General features: G+C 39.8%; 1 protein-coding gene across 1 annotated transcript in view; it reads left to right on the forward strand.

Moving 5' to 3' along the window:
• The window catches only part of LOC128621998 (cingulin-like protein 1), a 38825-nt gene that overhangs the window by 16151 nt on the left and 5801 nt on the right, over window positions 1–16873 (forward strand). Inside the window, exons 2-11 of the mRNA XM_053648112.1 lie at window positions 2776–2897; window positions 8014–8128; window positions 8935–9150; window positions 12271–12609; window positions 13466–13699; window positions 14002–14097; window positions 14546–14680; window positions 15280–15375; window positions 15898–16104; window positions 16324–16428. Coding sequence (XP_053504087.1) covers window positions 9040–9150; window positions 12271–12609; window positions 13466–13699; window positions 14002–14097; window positions 14546–14680; window positions 15280–15375; window positions 15898–16104; window positions 16324–16428 — 1323 coding nt within the window. The 5' untranslated portion in view covers window positions 2776–2897; window positions 8014–8128; window positions 8935–9039. The remainder of the gene's footprint in view (window positions 1–2775; window positions 2898–8013; window positions 8129–8934; window positions 9151–12270; window positions 12610–13465; window positions 13700–14001; window positions 14098–14545; window positions 14681–15279; window positions 15376–15897; window positions 16105–16323; window positions 16429–16873) is intronic.

Below are 16873 nucleotides of genomic sequence, written 5' to 3' on the forward strand. Positions count from 1 at the left end.
TTGTTTTCATAGGGTGACACAAACTTTGCACTAGACAACCAGAACAAACGAGTGAAAGCGCAGAATACTCTCTGTATCCGACTTTCTTTCGCACGGCTGAGTGATTGTTTTTGTGTTTTGGCTTGAATTTTGGAATTACTTGAAATGCAGTACATGTTTACTCAGGTTTGCTCTCTCCCCTGGTTTATGGATTAGGACAATTCGGGGAAACCCTGCTCTTATATATATATATATATATATATATACACACACACACACACACACACACAACACTTCGCGTGTTTGCGTAGTCTGCATTCCTTTCACCGGTTTTTATGTGCTTTTTTTTCTTTTTCCTTCTCCCCCCCATGGCTTATTGTGTAATATGTAACTCCCCAGAAGTTCTGGTAATTCTGCAGTGGGGTTTTGATCTGATGGCGTCGTTGACCTCGTGTTTCCCGTAACTCTCTAAGGGAGTCACACCCATGTCCTTTGTGAAGAACCTCCAGAGTGTTACAGGAAGTCATTTACATTCATGTGCTGCACTAGCTACCTGTAGATATTTTTTATTTTTTTTCTATTTAGGTAAAATCACAAACGTCTTGAATTTCTCTATTCAGTTCAATACTTTCGTAATGTTGTGTATCAATGCATCATCTTTTTTTGGTATTTGATAGAGAATCTAAAAATAATATTTTGGGCATCAGTGGCTTTCACCACACAGTCCAGCTAATCGTTTTTATTCATTTATTTATTTATTTATTTTTATAGTAAGCCTCTCCTGTCCAAAGCAGCCACCTGCTATGTGAACAGCAATGAATACAATAAAGTGGCCTCCATATAATTTGTGAAAATCTTTCAACTTACAACCCAAGACATTGGAAATCTGAAAGTTGTTCACAACCTTGAGCTGAAATGGACTTCACTGGTATTATATATCAAATTATTAGCTTGCTATTAAAGAATTACATTATTAGCACGACTTTTTTAAAAAAAAATTTTTGCTTTCTTTCTTAATAGCTGAGTTTATTACTCTATTTTGCCCCATAGTGTAATATCAGACACTAGCTCGCGACCTTTTTTCAAATTGTGCAGTTCAATTACAGTCTACAAGCCGATTTTAATTTAGGACACGGATACCGAGTTAATTTAGTGGGCTGGATTTTGAACCTTCATAACATCCGCAATCTAAAAGTTTTCAAAATCTGTAAGTTGTACCGCAAGGAAATTTCAACACCGCCAAAAGGACAGCTGTAGACGTGTCGGTCTGGTGTTTTGCCTGCAAGAAGTGATATAGTACTTACCTTGTGTGGCCAAAATCTACATAACACAACCGTAGTGAAATCTAAGCATGTCATGTGATATCCTGGAACCTGTCCCTGTGGAAATTTTTTATGTGTCTCACAGTCAGTTTATCGCGGGGCATTGTTAAAACTCATGTTGTGCATTAAGTGGACATGACTGGTCGTTTATCTCACCATCACTTGTTTTGTCGGATGCAGATCCAGACTGCAGCTTGCGGATTTAGCCACAGGGCAATTTGGCTGTACATTTGTCTTTCTCTCTCCCAAACCGTTCCAGGCCTTTTCACATGATGAATCACTCGAACTCCTTCCCGAAACAGATCTGTTGTTCTTGCCGTCTTCCGTGGCAGCTCTTACCGTGCTGGAAAAGCATGTCGGTTGTTTGTTGAGCTGTCATTAGCTTCAATTGCCAGGAATTCATGATAACCAAGTGTGAAAATGTATTCCTGTTCGCAAAGTGGGCCGGTTGCATCTAGCGAAAGCGTTCTCTTTTTTTCGTCAACTTCCAAGAAGTTAATGAACTTCCGACGTCACGTCCAACTGCCAAGAAGATTCGCGTTCGAATCGTCCAAGTAAAACCGCTTTACGTGCTCCGAGTAAGAGGTTACATCTCTCAGACTGGATTTCCTTCATCATGACGAGACCTCGGGACGAGCAGCCTATGCCGAGTAACATCGGATTTGATCCGACCAACGTATCGCTTCCTAGATCTAGGGTTACGTTTTCCGCTGGAGATTATTGGAAGGTCGTTAGGACGTTTTCACATTCCTGTTGCACTTAGCAAAACGTTCCCTTTAAACTATTAACATTTGATTCAAATAAATGGCATCACAACAAAGCAAAATGCCGTGGGATTCAGGATATTCGGACAGACTTTAATTTAATACGAGGATGCAACGGCTACTACACGGATGTTCCCGGTCTGAAATATCGTGTTCTCGTATCACAAAACGTTGCATTAGTAGAGACCTTGGGCTTTTGGTTGCTGCAATAAAAACAGCTTCAATCCACTTACACTTGTTAAGGCAACGCTAAAACACGAAGCAGATTGCAGATTGTGCAGATTGACGTGGCCTGTAGCCGCCTGTCACTTCCATCTGTAGGCTGGAACGCTATTGTGGCCAAAATTGCCCACATAATGCATTACTCATAACATTGTGTTTTTTAAGCGTTTAAAATGTAAATCTGTGCCTTCTGCTTCGGGTTCTTCGGATTGACGAACACCTGATGCATGTGTTTGTGAATCAGGATCCTATAATTATGTCACGTTACACTGGTCAACCCGGCATACACGTGTGTGATTTTAGATTATTATATGAGCACGGTTTTACGTCGCTGACCTTACGTTTTTTTGAAGGGTATCTTTTTAAAACTTTTTTTTTTTTAAAGATGATTTGAATATCTGACTCTCTTGAGTTTACGTTAAACGTTTGACGCTACTGAATTTTGTGTCGTAATGATTCTTAATATTACGATTTCTTTTATCTGGCAGGTTCTTCCAGAGAAGATCAGTGACGGCGCCGGGAGTTTGTGGAGTCTCATCACACAGAGTCACCTCAGATTAATAGACCTACAGAGAGAGACGGAACGGGAGATTTCACACATCGGTCGACAGTGAGTACGCACACACGCACGCACGCTCGCACACGCTCACATGCCCGCTGATGTACATATTCATACAAACACACACACATGGACATGCTCTCACGTGGCCAGTAGCTGGAAATAATTCCTAAATGCATTTTTTTTTTTTTTTACGTGCGTGTCAGTTAAAAATAATCTCACGATCGTGCGTGACCGTGTGTGTTTTATTTATTTATTTATTTATTTATTTATTTATTTAAAAATATATTTTCAGATCGTTTAGCCCAGTTCAACAAAAAGAAAGATAATGCATATGTTACTTGCAGCTACATAAGGATCATATCAGTAATAACTAGTCTCTCCTGTTATTGAACTGCAAGCACCAGCCGTTTGTTAAACTGTTTGTCACGCAGGATTTTAAACTTTCTGTCTCCGTGGTAATAAAGTTGAATAGGCCGGAGTTAAATGTTCTGCATTGTGGCATTGTATTAAATGCGCAGAGCTTTTCCCATCCTATTGTTCCTTTTTAAACGCACTTGGGCACACTCTGGGCGCACTTATTCTTGTAATACGTTCTAACAATTCTGGTCCAACTTGGATCGAGACAATAGAAAGGAGAATGTCAGCTTGTAATGTTGTAGGTGATTCAGTTGCAAAAGAAAGAAACTCGAACACAGTCGATTAAATAAGACCAACAATTATGATTACAACGAACACATGCTGTATGACTAAAAGGAAAAAAAAAAAAAAAATGATAGAAAAAGGAAAGTGATGTTGAAAGAAGAAAAGGGGATCTCTGAATATAATACTTATCCTGACATGGACTTGTCATTCTGGTTACATCCAGGTCCTCCACCCACATTCTGGATGATTTGTAACCGGTTTGTTTACCTCAGACATGCAGAGGAAATAGTCTGTTCTCCTTCACACTCGCACGCACACACACTCTATGCATTTACTCTCTCTCTCTCTCTCACATATATATATCTCTCTGAGATATAGAATCATATTGGTTAATCCTGAATAACATAAACACAAATGCAGTTCATAAATATAGTGTAAACACTCGACATTATCGGTGATTGTACACCACTTAGTTCCTGTCTGTTCTCATCTTTAATGCAGTCTTATTGGATAAATATTGCACAAAATGTTAGCTTTTGTTAGCTGGTGGTATAAGACATTACCGTGTAGCAAGAATGGCACTGTACCCGTCATCATGCTTTAACGAAAGCACATTTCACAGACCACGCTGGACACATTTAACTCCTGTAACATCATTTCTGGGCAATTTTTAGCTTGTAAACCAACACTTCTCTGACCTCGCTAATCTTCTTTCTGTTTGCACTCACCCTGAGCAGATGTTAACGCTTTCAGAGACACACTTCATTTGCATATAAATGGTGTGATAAATTGACAGTGTGATATCTGTCCAATCCAATTTAAGGATTTACAGTACATCAGGTTAACTGGAGAAATTTCACGTTTCAAAGATGATGACATTATGTGTCATAACACAGAAGTGGCAGTACAGAACGATTCTATTATTGGATCCGAAAATGTACTAGAATATTTTTAAATGGATTTGTTCAGAAGATTGCACATCGCAGCAGAAATAGTTTTCCGAGTTCCTCGTCACCGTATAATATTATACTGTATGATCAAACCATATCACTTGCCGTGTCCGTTGGGTGTGCTGTATATAAATCTTCCATAATGATTTAATAGTATTTAATATTATGTATTGTATATACTGTACAGTAGATGTAAAGGGTGAGAGTCCCACTTCTTAAAATGTTCCAAACCCTGAAACTTGCAGTCCCTTCTGAAAGAATTGGAACGACGTGACCAATTCCTTTGTTTTTGCTGTACGCTGAAGACATTTGGGTTTGAGATCAAAAGATGAATGAGAATTTCAGCTTCCATTTCCTGATATGTACATCTAGATGTGTTGAACAAACTGAGAACATGCCACTTTTTGTTTGAACCCACCCATTTTTCAAGTGATCAGATGTATTGGAACATGTGACTGACAGGTGTTTCTTGTTGCCCAGGTGTGCCCTGTTAGATTGATTTGGTTAAACAGTTAATAGCTCTGGATGGCTTGGTTTGAGCCCTGGGTTTCACTTGTGAAGACAGGATGAACATGAAGGAAAAGAAGAAGGAAACCACTGGTGGACTAGTAACCAGCCATGGAACAGCTCACCCAAGGAAAATAACAGCAGTTTATGACCAAAACATTGAGAGTGGTGAAGGGGGAAAAAAAAAAAAAACCCCAGTACAACAGACCGTGACCTCACCAACAACCTCCACAGGGCTGGGGTGAAGGTATCACAATCCACCAATCGAACAAGACTTCAAGAGCAGAAATATAGAGGCCACACTACAAGATGCAAACCAGTCATCAACAGTAAGAATCGGAAAGCCAGATTGGAATACTGAAATGAGCCACAAAAGTTCTGGAACCAAGAATAACCTCGACCAAAGTGATGAAAAGACCAAACTGTGGAGAAAGAAAGGATCTGCTCATGATCCAAAACGTACAAGTTCATCTGTGGAACGTGGTGGAGGTAGCGTCACGGCTTGGGCTTGCAGAATGAATTCAGAACTTTACAGGAACATTCTGTCTGCCAATTTAGAGAGAAATGCAGCTAAATTAATCAGGAGGAACTTCTATCATGCAGCAAGACAACGATCCCAAACACACTGCCAACTCAACAAAGGGCTTTATCGGGCTTTTTTTTTGGGGGGGGGGGTGGGGGATGTGGAAGATAGACTGACCAAGTCAATCACCAGACCTTAACCAAACTGAGCAGTGTTTCACCTCCTGAATAGGAGACTGAAGGTAGTAACCCGTCAAAACAAACCACAACTGCGGTTCAATCCTGGAAAAGCATCATATAGGTCAGTAGGTCACCGGCATGACGCAGTTGTTGTGTACGTAGTATATTCAATCCCTTTTTATACTAAATATCAAGTTTTATTTATTTTAAGACTGTCTGTTCCGATACTTTTGCTCACCTAAAAATTGGGCCGCTGCCAAAGATGCCATGTTCTAAGTCGTTTAACACCTCGGAACAACGGAAATTGGCCTTGCTGTTCCAATACTTTCAGTTGGGGATTGCTTATGTAGAGTTTGTTCAGTGTCTCTGAACAGATCATAACCGAAAGAAAGACCGTTTCACCCTGGGACTTTTCCAGATGACTACCAGACAAGCGAGGGCACGTTGGAGCAAATCTTCATAGTCCACCGATTAACGAAAGGGTGTGTCGTCCTTTTACCTGTTAAATCCAAAGCTGTTGTAAAGACTTTAACTTGCCAAATATTAGTCCATACAACACCGCAGGCTCCAGTTTAGTGTTCGGACATGGAAAATGATTTTGAGGTTTTCAAAGGATGACGTTAGAGACCTGCATTAGTCTGTATGTTGTGACCAAATGGATGCAAGTCGAGACTTGACGATAATTTTTGTGTTTTGAATAATGTAGTGATTAAATTTACCCAATGACGGATTAACTCATTTCTTTTGAAATCCATCTCAGAACTTTTTTTTTGTTCTTCTTCCTCTTGTAACTGGAAGAGTTCTGTTGAATTGTAAATCCTTCAGAGGAACGAGAAGTAGTTTATAAATGTAAATATGTAATCCAGGTTTAGTAATAGGATTGTATTATTTAGACAAACAGGAGGTACAGACAGGTGACAAAGGAAAGACTAATATAATGTCTTAGTATAGTTTCAGGCCATCACAAGCCACCAGAACTAGATTTTAAATATGCTGTTTCTAATCAAAAATCCTGTGTTCTCTCTCTCTCTCTCTCTCTCTCTCTCTCTCTTTCTCACACACACACTCAGTTTATGTTTTTGTATCTTATTGTGTCTCTTGCCCTTGACTTCGCCCTGCTTCTGGACACACTTATTCGCACACTTGCACTTTGGAAAAAAGACATAACTTTCTGAAGTCTTGCTGATGTCATTCCCTGTGTCCTTCAGTGGACACGCCATCCTTGCAAAATCCACATATTTAGCTTCATTAAAATGGACTGTGTGTGTGTGTGTGTGTTGGGGGATCATGGGGGATGGGGTTGCCAGGCGAGGCGATTGGTACAGAAATAGAAATGGCATACACTATATGCCATAATTAATCAAAAACATAATGCAGCTTTGACATTGTTGGCACATAGGCAGAATTACTATTATTATTATTATTATTATTATTATTATTATTTTTATTTTTTAAATATGTATAGCAGTTTTATCCGTCTGTCTGTAGAAACGTTATCAGAAGTTAAATTTTTTAATTAATTATTTTTATTTATAAAAAGGCAATTTTAATGATGGGACATGCTTATAAAGTATGTAAAATAAGAATTATACACAAAATGAAGGTTTTATTTATTATAGATAAGGCTATGCATGCTGTTGCACAATTATCATGCGCTTGTATAACGGTAGCATTCCTCCCTGGGGAGATTAACTATGGCAGTAAGGGTGAGTGTGAGAAAGACAGTGTGGTAACTATGCTTAGGAAATATAGGAGTGGTGAGAGAGCGAATGAGAGAATGCGTGTGCGAGAGACAGACACAGAGAGAGAGAGAGAGAGAGAGCATGTTTTGAAATACAGCTGTGTAAGTTAATTGGAAATGTCTGTTAAACTCTGTATAAAGGGCAGCGTGGGAAAGTGGAGGATGTGTTTTTTTTTGTTGTTTGTTTGTTTTGTTTTTTTTTTAAAAATGGTGAACGTTTATAGCAGTCAACTTTCTACTTTTCCTGTAGTGTTCTAATTTGTTGTGTGGGATTGGAGTAAATTTTTTTTTTTATGCTTCGCTTCATTCTTTACTTCTATATCCCTGTCATTATAAAGGTACACACACACACACACACACACACACGCAAAGAGCTCCATGTATTTTATTTTAACATCAAGATCTGCTACGTAGTGTTTTATGAGTGTGCATCGCCCTCTAGTGGAGGCACCATTAACTGTAATCATGAGCAGTAGAATGCGAACATTTTATCACCAGAATCGAATTCATTTGATCAAAAAGAAGAAATAAAAGAATGAACGAAATGATTTTGTACATACTAATAACACTCTTTCATTTTCACGTGTGTGTGTGTGTGTGTGTGTGTGTGTGTGTGTGTTAGATTGACATCAGTACGCCTGCAGAAAAAGATCCTGAATTGCGAGACCGCAGGTTCAGAGAGTCCACAGGCTGCCGCTGAACATTTGCAGAGAAACGTAACCTCCGAGATCAGCACTGTGAGTAAATTACACTACAGTACTTCAATCCGTACTCCTCCTGCTCTGCGTATTCTAACCCTCTCTCGCAAACGCTCCTGATGTAACACACGTCTGTTAGTGTGTCAGAGCACAAGAACAAAAGGAACCGAAACACCCACAGGTCTGCGTGCAATACCAACATGTATAAATATAATATACATTTTTGTCATAATACATATTATAATATATAATGCATACACAGACAGAACAAGCATTAGCAGTAGCACTACATGCTCATATCACATAAACAACAGAACAGGTGAATTGTCACTTTCTAAAGCAAATTACAAGGAACGTTATCATAATTTGTTACAAACGTTGCAGCAAGAGAATGCTTTTTATTTATTTACCTACAGTTTTCTGGTCACTGACCATCTGGTCATTTATTTTGAAGTGTTTTTAGACTACCTGGGTCCACATAACTATCAGCCAGATTAAAGACTATGTAGTGTGTGTGTGTGTGTCCCAAATGACTCCAAAAATGTACTATAAACATTCGTCATTTGGTATAATAATGCATCAGATGCCTCATAAGACATTTCAGTATTCACAAAAAAAGAAACAATTTCTGTTGAAAATGATCTGCTTATGCGTAATCACTTTTTGACGCATCCTTTGCTTGTTTCTCGTTCCATAATATATATATATTTTTTTTAATAAAAGTGTGAAATGAGTACGACATGCATTTAAAAACAGTTTTCTTGCTGTTGCTCCAGGAGGTTAGGATCGTACTGTATAAATTCTACATGATTAACGTTCTCTCGTTCTTCCTTTCTGTCCTGCAGTGCTTTTCTGGGGGCAAGCGTGACCTACAGAAGTGTTTTGTAGGTACAGCGGTCCACGCAGACCAGCTTCAGTTTCGTGAGCAGGCCCTCGTCGCCCTGCTGAGCATGCTCGGGGAAAACGTCCAGAGATACAGAGAGGAAAGTACGAAACTTGACCACCTGACCGAAAAACTGAGTAACGGGATGCCAGGAAAGAGTCAGCCGGACACAAGAATGGTAATTAACCGAATCATTGTAACGTCAGCACTACACAGCCAGGGGGAATCAATGGTGAAGAAACATCTAGCAAACTCCAGTCTGTTGGTATGGAGGTGGCATCTCTGGTTGTAGATTTGGAGATGTGATGGTAACAGAATTCTGCCATCTTCTGCAGATATCCAACCATAATTGTTTGTGGAAATCTCCCCCGTGTTTGTGAATGACCAAGGGAAAGTGAAACAGGAAGTCAGGCGTGGCATCTTAAGTGTTCCTAAACACTCAGGTGAACTTTTCCACTCAGGTGGACAATGTCGCAGTTTTCTTTCTTTCTTTCTTTTAGCTTGAAAGCTAAAATGAACGTTAAATGCCGACTGAGCGGTTTTGAGGAAGCCATTGCTAGTGACACAGAAAATGGAGACGTGAGTGCTAAGTGTGGACAGCCAGAGGCAAGTTTCAGTCACTGCCCTACATAATTAATCATCTTTGTGCATTAACTGGCCTACCAAATTCACCTTCAGTGGTGTGTGTGTTTTGCACAATTGAAATAGAACATTGCTCTAGATCGCATTTATTTTATTATCGGGTGGATAATCTGAGGAGTCTGCTTTTGTTTAAATAATAGTAATAATAATGATATTGGATTTACGTGGTTTATGTGGTTATGTTTTGGGTAGGATGAGGGTAAATTCCACAGTGCATGCAACACAAACATTAGCATTACAACACGCCATGCGGAGTTGGTGCACAGAATCACAGTAATTTAGGTCAGGACACATTGAATTCAGCACCATATGTCGTTTCACTAGGCCCCTAAGGAACACACAACATACACACAGTCGCACACAGTGTTTCGACTGATATCCTGAATGTGAGTGTGTGTGAGCATGTGTGTGGTTGCCGTGGGAATGAGACAGATGTACTGTAATGCCCTTTCCCCCCCCCCCTCATCAGGGCTCTTCATCCCATTAGCATGCTGAAGGCCTTTAGCCAGAAAAGCAACCCAGGGAGAGGTGCATTTTGGGTAATCACACACTCGGCCTCTAAATCGGTGACCTTGTCTCGTTCACGTATGAAAATTGGGCTTGGCGCTGGGGTTAGCACACACTATTTAAAAAAATAAATAAATCTAATAATAAAAGTTTGTGTTAAAGGTTTTGATTTTATTTATTCGAAGCAGTGGCATGAAGGATTGTCATTATGATGAGATGATATTTTAGGAGAAAATTAATCACATTAGAGTCTAGATTATGCGATTATCCCTCTTTAAATGCACTAAACGATTAGCACCGAAGCCGGCCCTTAGGGAACAGTCCAGAGCATGTTCCCCAGATTCAGTGAGCTTTCCCTGAGGAAGGAAGCCGTGAACTCTCTTCATCCGTGTAACACACTGGACACTAGCCAATGTGGAGATCCTGGATTAGCACAATTATCTTTTGTGAATTTATCAATATTAAGAGCTTTTTGGTGATTGGATGTGTCTCTCCACTCATTCTTTGGCACATTTTGCTCTGCCCCCAGATGTCATTTGTAATGGTTTTAGAGGGTCGGACAAATTGAGGTTTGTGTTCTGATTTGAAGTGATTAGTTACATGTGAAGTCTTCTGAAAAAGAGAGAGGAGAGGGGGAGAGAAATGCATGTACCATTATATAATTAGACCTTTTTTTTTTTTTTTTTTTTTTTTTTTTTTTTTTTTTTTCTGTCTGTGTAATCCCTTAAGCGTGCGATACTATGTGATAATGCAATTACATTTGGCAGAACAATACATTAAGTTCATCCTTCCACATGATTCATTTAGCATCTTTTCCAAACCAAAGGCATACAGTGAATATAACCTGTAGCAAAGTTTAACAAGGGTTACGAGTAAAGAAAACCGAAAATGAATAAATCGATGGAGGGAATTAGTATATCCAGTCTGGAGTGGAGTTCAGTCGTGCTTAACTACTTTTCTGAAACACAAAGATGTGTTGGTTCACACTGTGTGTGTGTGTGTGTGTGTGTGTGTGTGTGTGTGTGTGTGTGTGTGTGTGTGTGTGTGTGTGTGTGTGTGTGTGTGTGTGTGTGTGTGTGTGTGTGTCAACGCTGTCAGTTTACCTTAACATCCATTTCTCTCAGGCGTACCTGTGTGTTTCTTCAAGCCGCCGACATCCCAGAGCTCCGTTTCTAACGTGACGTTTCTGTGCCGATTCACTTGCGTGTTTTGTGCCGTGAACGTGTGTCTCGTTGACATGTTGTTGTCAACTTGTCTTAAAGCATGATGCCACTGCACCTTTGGTGTTTGGCATTACTCAGTAACAGCTTGCACAGTGCAGACTAGGTTTCTGTGAGGAGGTCTGATCAGCATCGCGTATCGGCTCGTAGCCAGAGCTCGATACCGCCGTCAATTCAATGACGTTTTATTTGCGTCGTGCTTTTAGCAATAGGCAGTGGCACGAAGTAGCTTTACAGAAATGCTGATGTAGATTTAGATACCTCATGAGAAAGCCAGAGGTGATGGCGGTAAGGGAAATACTCCCTGAGACGTCATGAGGAAGAAGTCCGACTCCTCTTCTGAGATTCCAAATCATTACTAAGTGTGTTGAAATACTGTTCATCATATTGCGAACAAAAGTCCTTATGATTTCACACCTGTTCCTAGGTACAAGTCTACAGTATCCAGGTGAGATTATCCACTGAAGCAAGGGTGGATATTGGGTACAAACTGTTTTGTTTTTTTTTTTTTTTACAGTTTAAGGGATGGGTGTAAAAATGAGAAATAGACAGGAATGGGACTGACACCTTTGCAAATCAGTGTCTCAGCTGTCACGCAGGTGGAAATTTTAAAAGCAGGTTGTCACCTGAGCTTTTTTTTTTCTTCTTGTATTCCTCACGCTTATTGCCTCTGTTTTTGGCCGTTCAGTGGCATTTGACAACTGTGACATTTTATACCACATGCAGACAGGCAGAGAAAATCCTGCCTGTAAACAAAGCCGCTCGTGTTTTGTTTATTTTTATGTTCGTTTCCAGGCGTCGTGATGATGATTTTTCATAAAACATTTCATTTAATATATTTGTTTAATTTAAAAAAAAAAAAAAAAAAACAACAATGAAGGAATTCTGTTTTGAATCCGTGTTGAAATGTAGATCGATTTGTTTCTCAGGAAACAGACGGCAAAGACGCGCGTAGCTCGAACGACACTGACACACTTTCAAACGGACATGTCGCCGTAACGACCAGTAACGTTGAGGACGAGGAGAAGAAGAACTGGAGAGCCAATATAAAGGCATCGCTGATGAAAGCGACTACTCTCACACGATCGGGAAGCGTGAAAACCCTCATCCACAAGTTCTCCGTTTCCGAGAGCACTCTGCAGGTTACGGAAAAAGACAGAACAGGAAATGCGAAAGAGAGTGAACTTCCCGCTGTAACCGTAACGCCTCCGTCTGGAGAGTCGAGGAACATTTCCGATAGTCCAAATACACACTCGCACTCTGACCGGGTAAGTGCGTGTGCGGTTTGCCGTACTCGACCGGACGATTTCTGTGTTCACGCCGCATGCAAGAACCGCATCACGTGCATGACCCGCGCACTCGTCATCAATGTCACCTGCGTGTAAATGCATTTGCACCGCTTCTCACCACGCCACTAATCATCTTGTGCCTGGAGTGTTCATTTTAAATCAGACGTTCGTTACGTATCACTCGGATTGTGTTGATAAGCCCTGTATGTCTTTCACTGCATGGGTATGTACATGTCTTTTGGAATGTTCATGTGTCTCCTTCAGGACGTGTGTTTTTAATTCAGATAGAGCTTCATTAATACATGGGTTTTGGAGCTCATTTTAATCTCACTTTATGCTACAACTTTAAATTCAGCCGCTCACAGCTTTATTCGCAAATGCTTTCTCAGTGCCTGCTCGAGCTTATATGTTTGGGGTTTTGTGTTTTTTTTTTTTTTTTTTTGTTGGTTTTTTTTTTCTCCCCCCCAGTGTGCGTGCACACAAGTTCTCCAACACACATACAGTGCCCTCCACTAATATCGGCACCCTTGGGAAATGTGAGCGAAGAAGGCTGTGAAAATTTGTCTTTGTTGTTCGTCTTTTGTTCAAAAACATTCACAGAAATCCTCTGCTCTCATGGATAGCAAACAAAACACAGGTGTATCCAAGAAAATGTATGTCTTTCGCTTGTAAATATTTTTTGTTCATATTTTTAACAAATTAGCAAAAGGTTCAACAATAAAGACCGTTTTCCACAGCCTCCTTTGCTCATATTTACCAAGGGTGCCAATATTAATGGAGGGCAGTGTACATACTAATACACCTCCAATCATGCATCTGTCTCTACAAATTTCAGGTTGACCAAGAGAATGGACCAACGAGCCCTGCGTCTGAGGAGGGTTCTCTTACCCCTAAAGTGATCCACAGCCCAAAGTACCAGATGTTCTTAGGATCCGATCACGTCAGAAACGGTGATAGCGGTCCAGGTGGACCCACTGATGCTAGTGGAGCCCTTTCCAACTCCAATTTGTCCCACTGGAAATCGATGGAGTCGTTGCCTTTGAGAGACTGGGACAGCAGTCCCAACAAGGTCAGAGAGTGTGTTGAGTGAACGTGCAGGTCCTTTCTGAAAAGGTCAAATAAAAATACTTATTTGTGTTGTGGATGCATTGCACACCCAGGGAATCCTGTAGATGTTTACTTTATTTTAATGTCATTTCTTCCCGTTCCTGCTTTCTATATTCTCTTTTGCATTAGGCCGTAGTGTTAGAAAGGGAAGGGCAATAGAATGATGTATTGCCCAGCGATGCAGACGAGATTTGCTGCATGTTATTGAAATGACCGTGATGTGTTTGTTTTTTGTTTTTTTTTCTTCTCTGTCTCCTCTCACAGTTTGGCAGTGCTGAGGCTCCTCCCAGAGTTTTTAACAGCCCCTACGCGACCATCTCACTGGACTACAACCCTGTAGGCCGAATGTCCGAATACAAGGTGTGCATATGATTTTAGTCCCCCCCCCCCCCCCGTACATGTTCATATGTACTAGCGCCGCAGACACACCGCAGTCAGTGCATAAGTGCTGTAGTTTGTTCCTAGCGTTATAAATGCTGATTATTTATTTATTTTTACTGCTAGGCAATCAACACTCGTTATTCAACAATGGATCATGCGTTATTTGGAGGGGGAAAAAAAAATTTGTATGAAATCAAAGATACTGTTCACTCATCTTGTATTCTAGTGAAGAATGATGATTTAAAAGAACCTCATTTGAGTATCGTTTTGAAAATAAAACTTTGTGTTTGTCAAGAGAGAACATTTTCAAACTGTGAGAATGAAATGATTCTGTTGTACCATCACGAGATGCTTGCTGAGAATTCACCCATTAATTGAAGTAGATATTAGTAGTTAATGCATTAGTTAATGAAGGTTTGTGTGTTAGATGCCGGAGCGGAGGTCTCCAACACCATCTGAGATGAATTTATTCACTTTAAACCGAAGCACAAGTCCTGTGAACACCGTTAACGCTCCCCGGACACGATACCCTGCCTACGCCACTCTCGGCCGGAGACAAGCGGTAAGAGCCTTTGCTTTCTGTTATTACACTATTAACTTACTCTGTATATACCTGCACTAAAATATTTCACTGGGAATATGTGAATGAATGAAATGTCGTTGAAATGCTTTAGAAAAGCTGTAACGGAATCAGCACTGTGTGTGTGTGTGTGTGTGTGTGTGTGTGTGTGTGTGTGTTGGAAAGCTACTCCAAAAGACTTGTGTGATATTGTCACTACTGAAATGATTGATAAAGAAATATCACGTTTGCTTCAATTTTGTCACGATTTGAAAAAAACTGACATCAGTGCAACGATTGTTACAGTTTAAATGTTGCTTAAAATAAAAGATATTATTAAAATGTTGTTGTTGTAAACAGGACTGTGAGTAGCACATGACTTGCTACCATAACACCATGTATTGCACGGTGTTGCAGAAGATATTCATTTGAATTGTTTAATTTATTCCGATCACTTTCTGGAGCACTTTAACAGCAACGACTGATGGTGGTGAAATTTACTCTGAATTTCCATTAAATGTGTTTTCTCTGAGCTTTTTTTGTTTTGTGATCACCGGCTTGTTGTGAACGTCCGTGTGTGTGTTTATGATATTTCTCCGCAGCAAGCCCCTCCATCACAGTTCTTAATGAGGAACAATTTGCCCAACAAACGGGATTACATTGAAGAGCTGACCAGACAGCTGGAGGAATGTCAGAGAGTAAGTACAGGACAAGATTGACCCTTTTTTTTTTTTTTTAAAGAAATGCATTATTAAATACTTACACAGGCATTATTCAGAAAATAAACCTGACACCCGCGATCATAGGCCATCATAACTGATGTGTCTGTGAGTAATAATAATAATAATAATAATAATAATAATGCAACTACTTGTGTAAAGTAATAACACAATATTGCTTGTGCTTAATTATTACAATGAAGTGGTAAGCGTTTTCTTATTCTTTTCTTCCGGTGCCTCTAACATTTCCCTATTTTCATGAACTGGGCTGTAATCATTCTGCATGTTACAGCAAGGACTTGTACCTTTCTGTATCTTCACACCGTCTCTGCTATCTTACCGGATAGCCATGCTGATCAGTTGCGGTTGCTAATGTTTCATTAAGAATAAAAAGAAAATAATAATAAAAGAAAAGCACTATTTGCTTTTAGATTGGAGAAGCAGATTTATTTCAAACGGTTGTTTTTTTTTTTTTTTTTTCGTCTTTTCTTCTCCTTACAGAGAAACCAGTTTCTGGAGGCAGAGAGCATTGAGCTGGAGAAGGAAAGGACTCAGATTCGTTTCGAGATGCGGAATTTGCTGGTGAATAACGAGGATCTGCTGCGCATGAACACGCAGCTCCAGGCAGAACTGAAGAGGATGAGGGATAGGATCGTCGAACTTGAGAGCGACAACAATGTGATGGTGGAGCGTTTCAAGCAGATCGATGTAAGAAGTGCAGCTTCTTCTCCAGTTGGTGCTATGCTCGTATGAAATAAATCTATCTGAATATCGCATTCATCATTAAACCGGCTGGTATTGTACTCAACTGAACACACACGTGTGCATTCAGGGAACTGTACAACACTCGTGTGCCCAGCTACACACACTGTATCAGTCACATGGCTCACTTATATGTGTGTGTGTGTGTGTGTGTTTGTTTTGCAGGTGGAACTGAAAGAGGCCCGAGAAGTTATGGTGGAAGCAAACACTCAGGAATACGCCTTTAACTTCCTGCAACAGTCACTCAAAAACAGAATACAAGATGCAGAGGTTTGTGTATTAGGGAATTAATTTCACGGTTTGAAAACGGTTCGATTTTTAACAAAAAAAATCATACTTACAGTGCATCCGGAAAGTATTCACTGTACATAATTGAAGGCGCAAAGGAAATTCATTGATTTGAGCCTATAATATCATTTTATGCAAGGATCATTTTATGTCTGAATAATGACACACTTATGACACACTTTAAAAAAAAAAAAATTGTTATAAAAAGAGAGCAGTGTCCTACAATATGTAAGCAGTTAATAATTCTGAATAAGCAGTTTAACATGCACTGTTTTATATTAATTTTCTATAAAGATGTGTGGGTTTTTTTTTATTTATTTATTGACTCTGTAATGGGTGTGGCACTGTTTACATTGGGGTTTGTTTGTTTGTTTTGAATGTGTGTGGGTAAATTTTGATTATTGGTTGGATAGGCTGTTTTATTGAC

This window comes from Ictalurus furcatus, chromosome 18, assembly GCF_023375685.1.
Source record: "Ictalurus furcatus strain D&B chromosome 18, Billie_1.0, whole genome shotgun sequence".
Taxonomy (NCBI): Eukaryota; Metazoa; Chordata; class Actinopteri; order Siluriformes; family Ictaluridae; genus Ictalurus; species Ictalurus furcatus.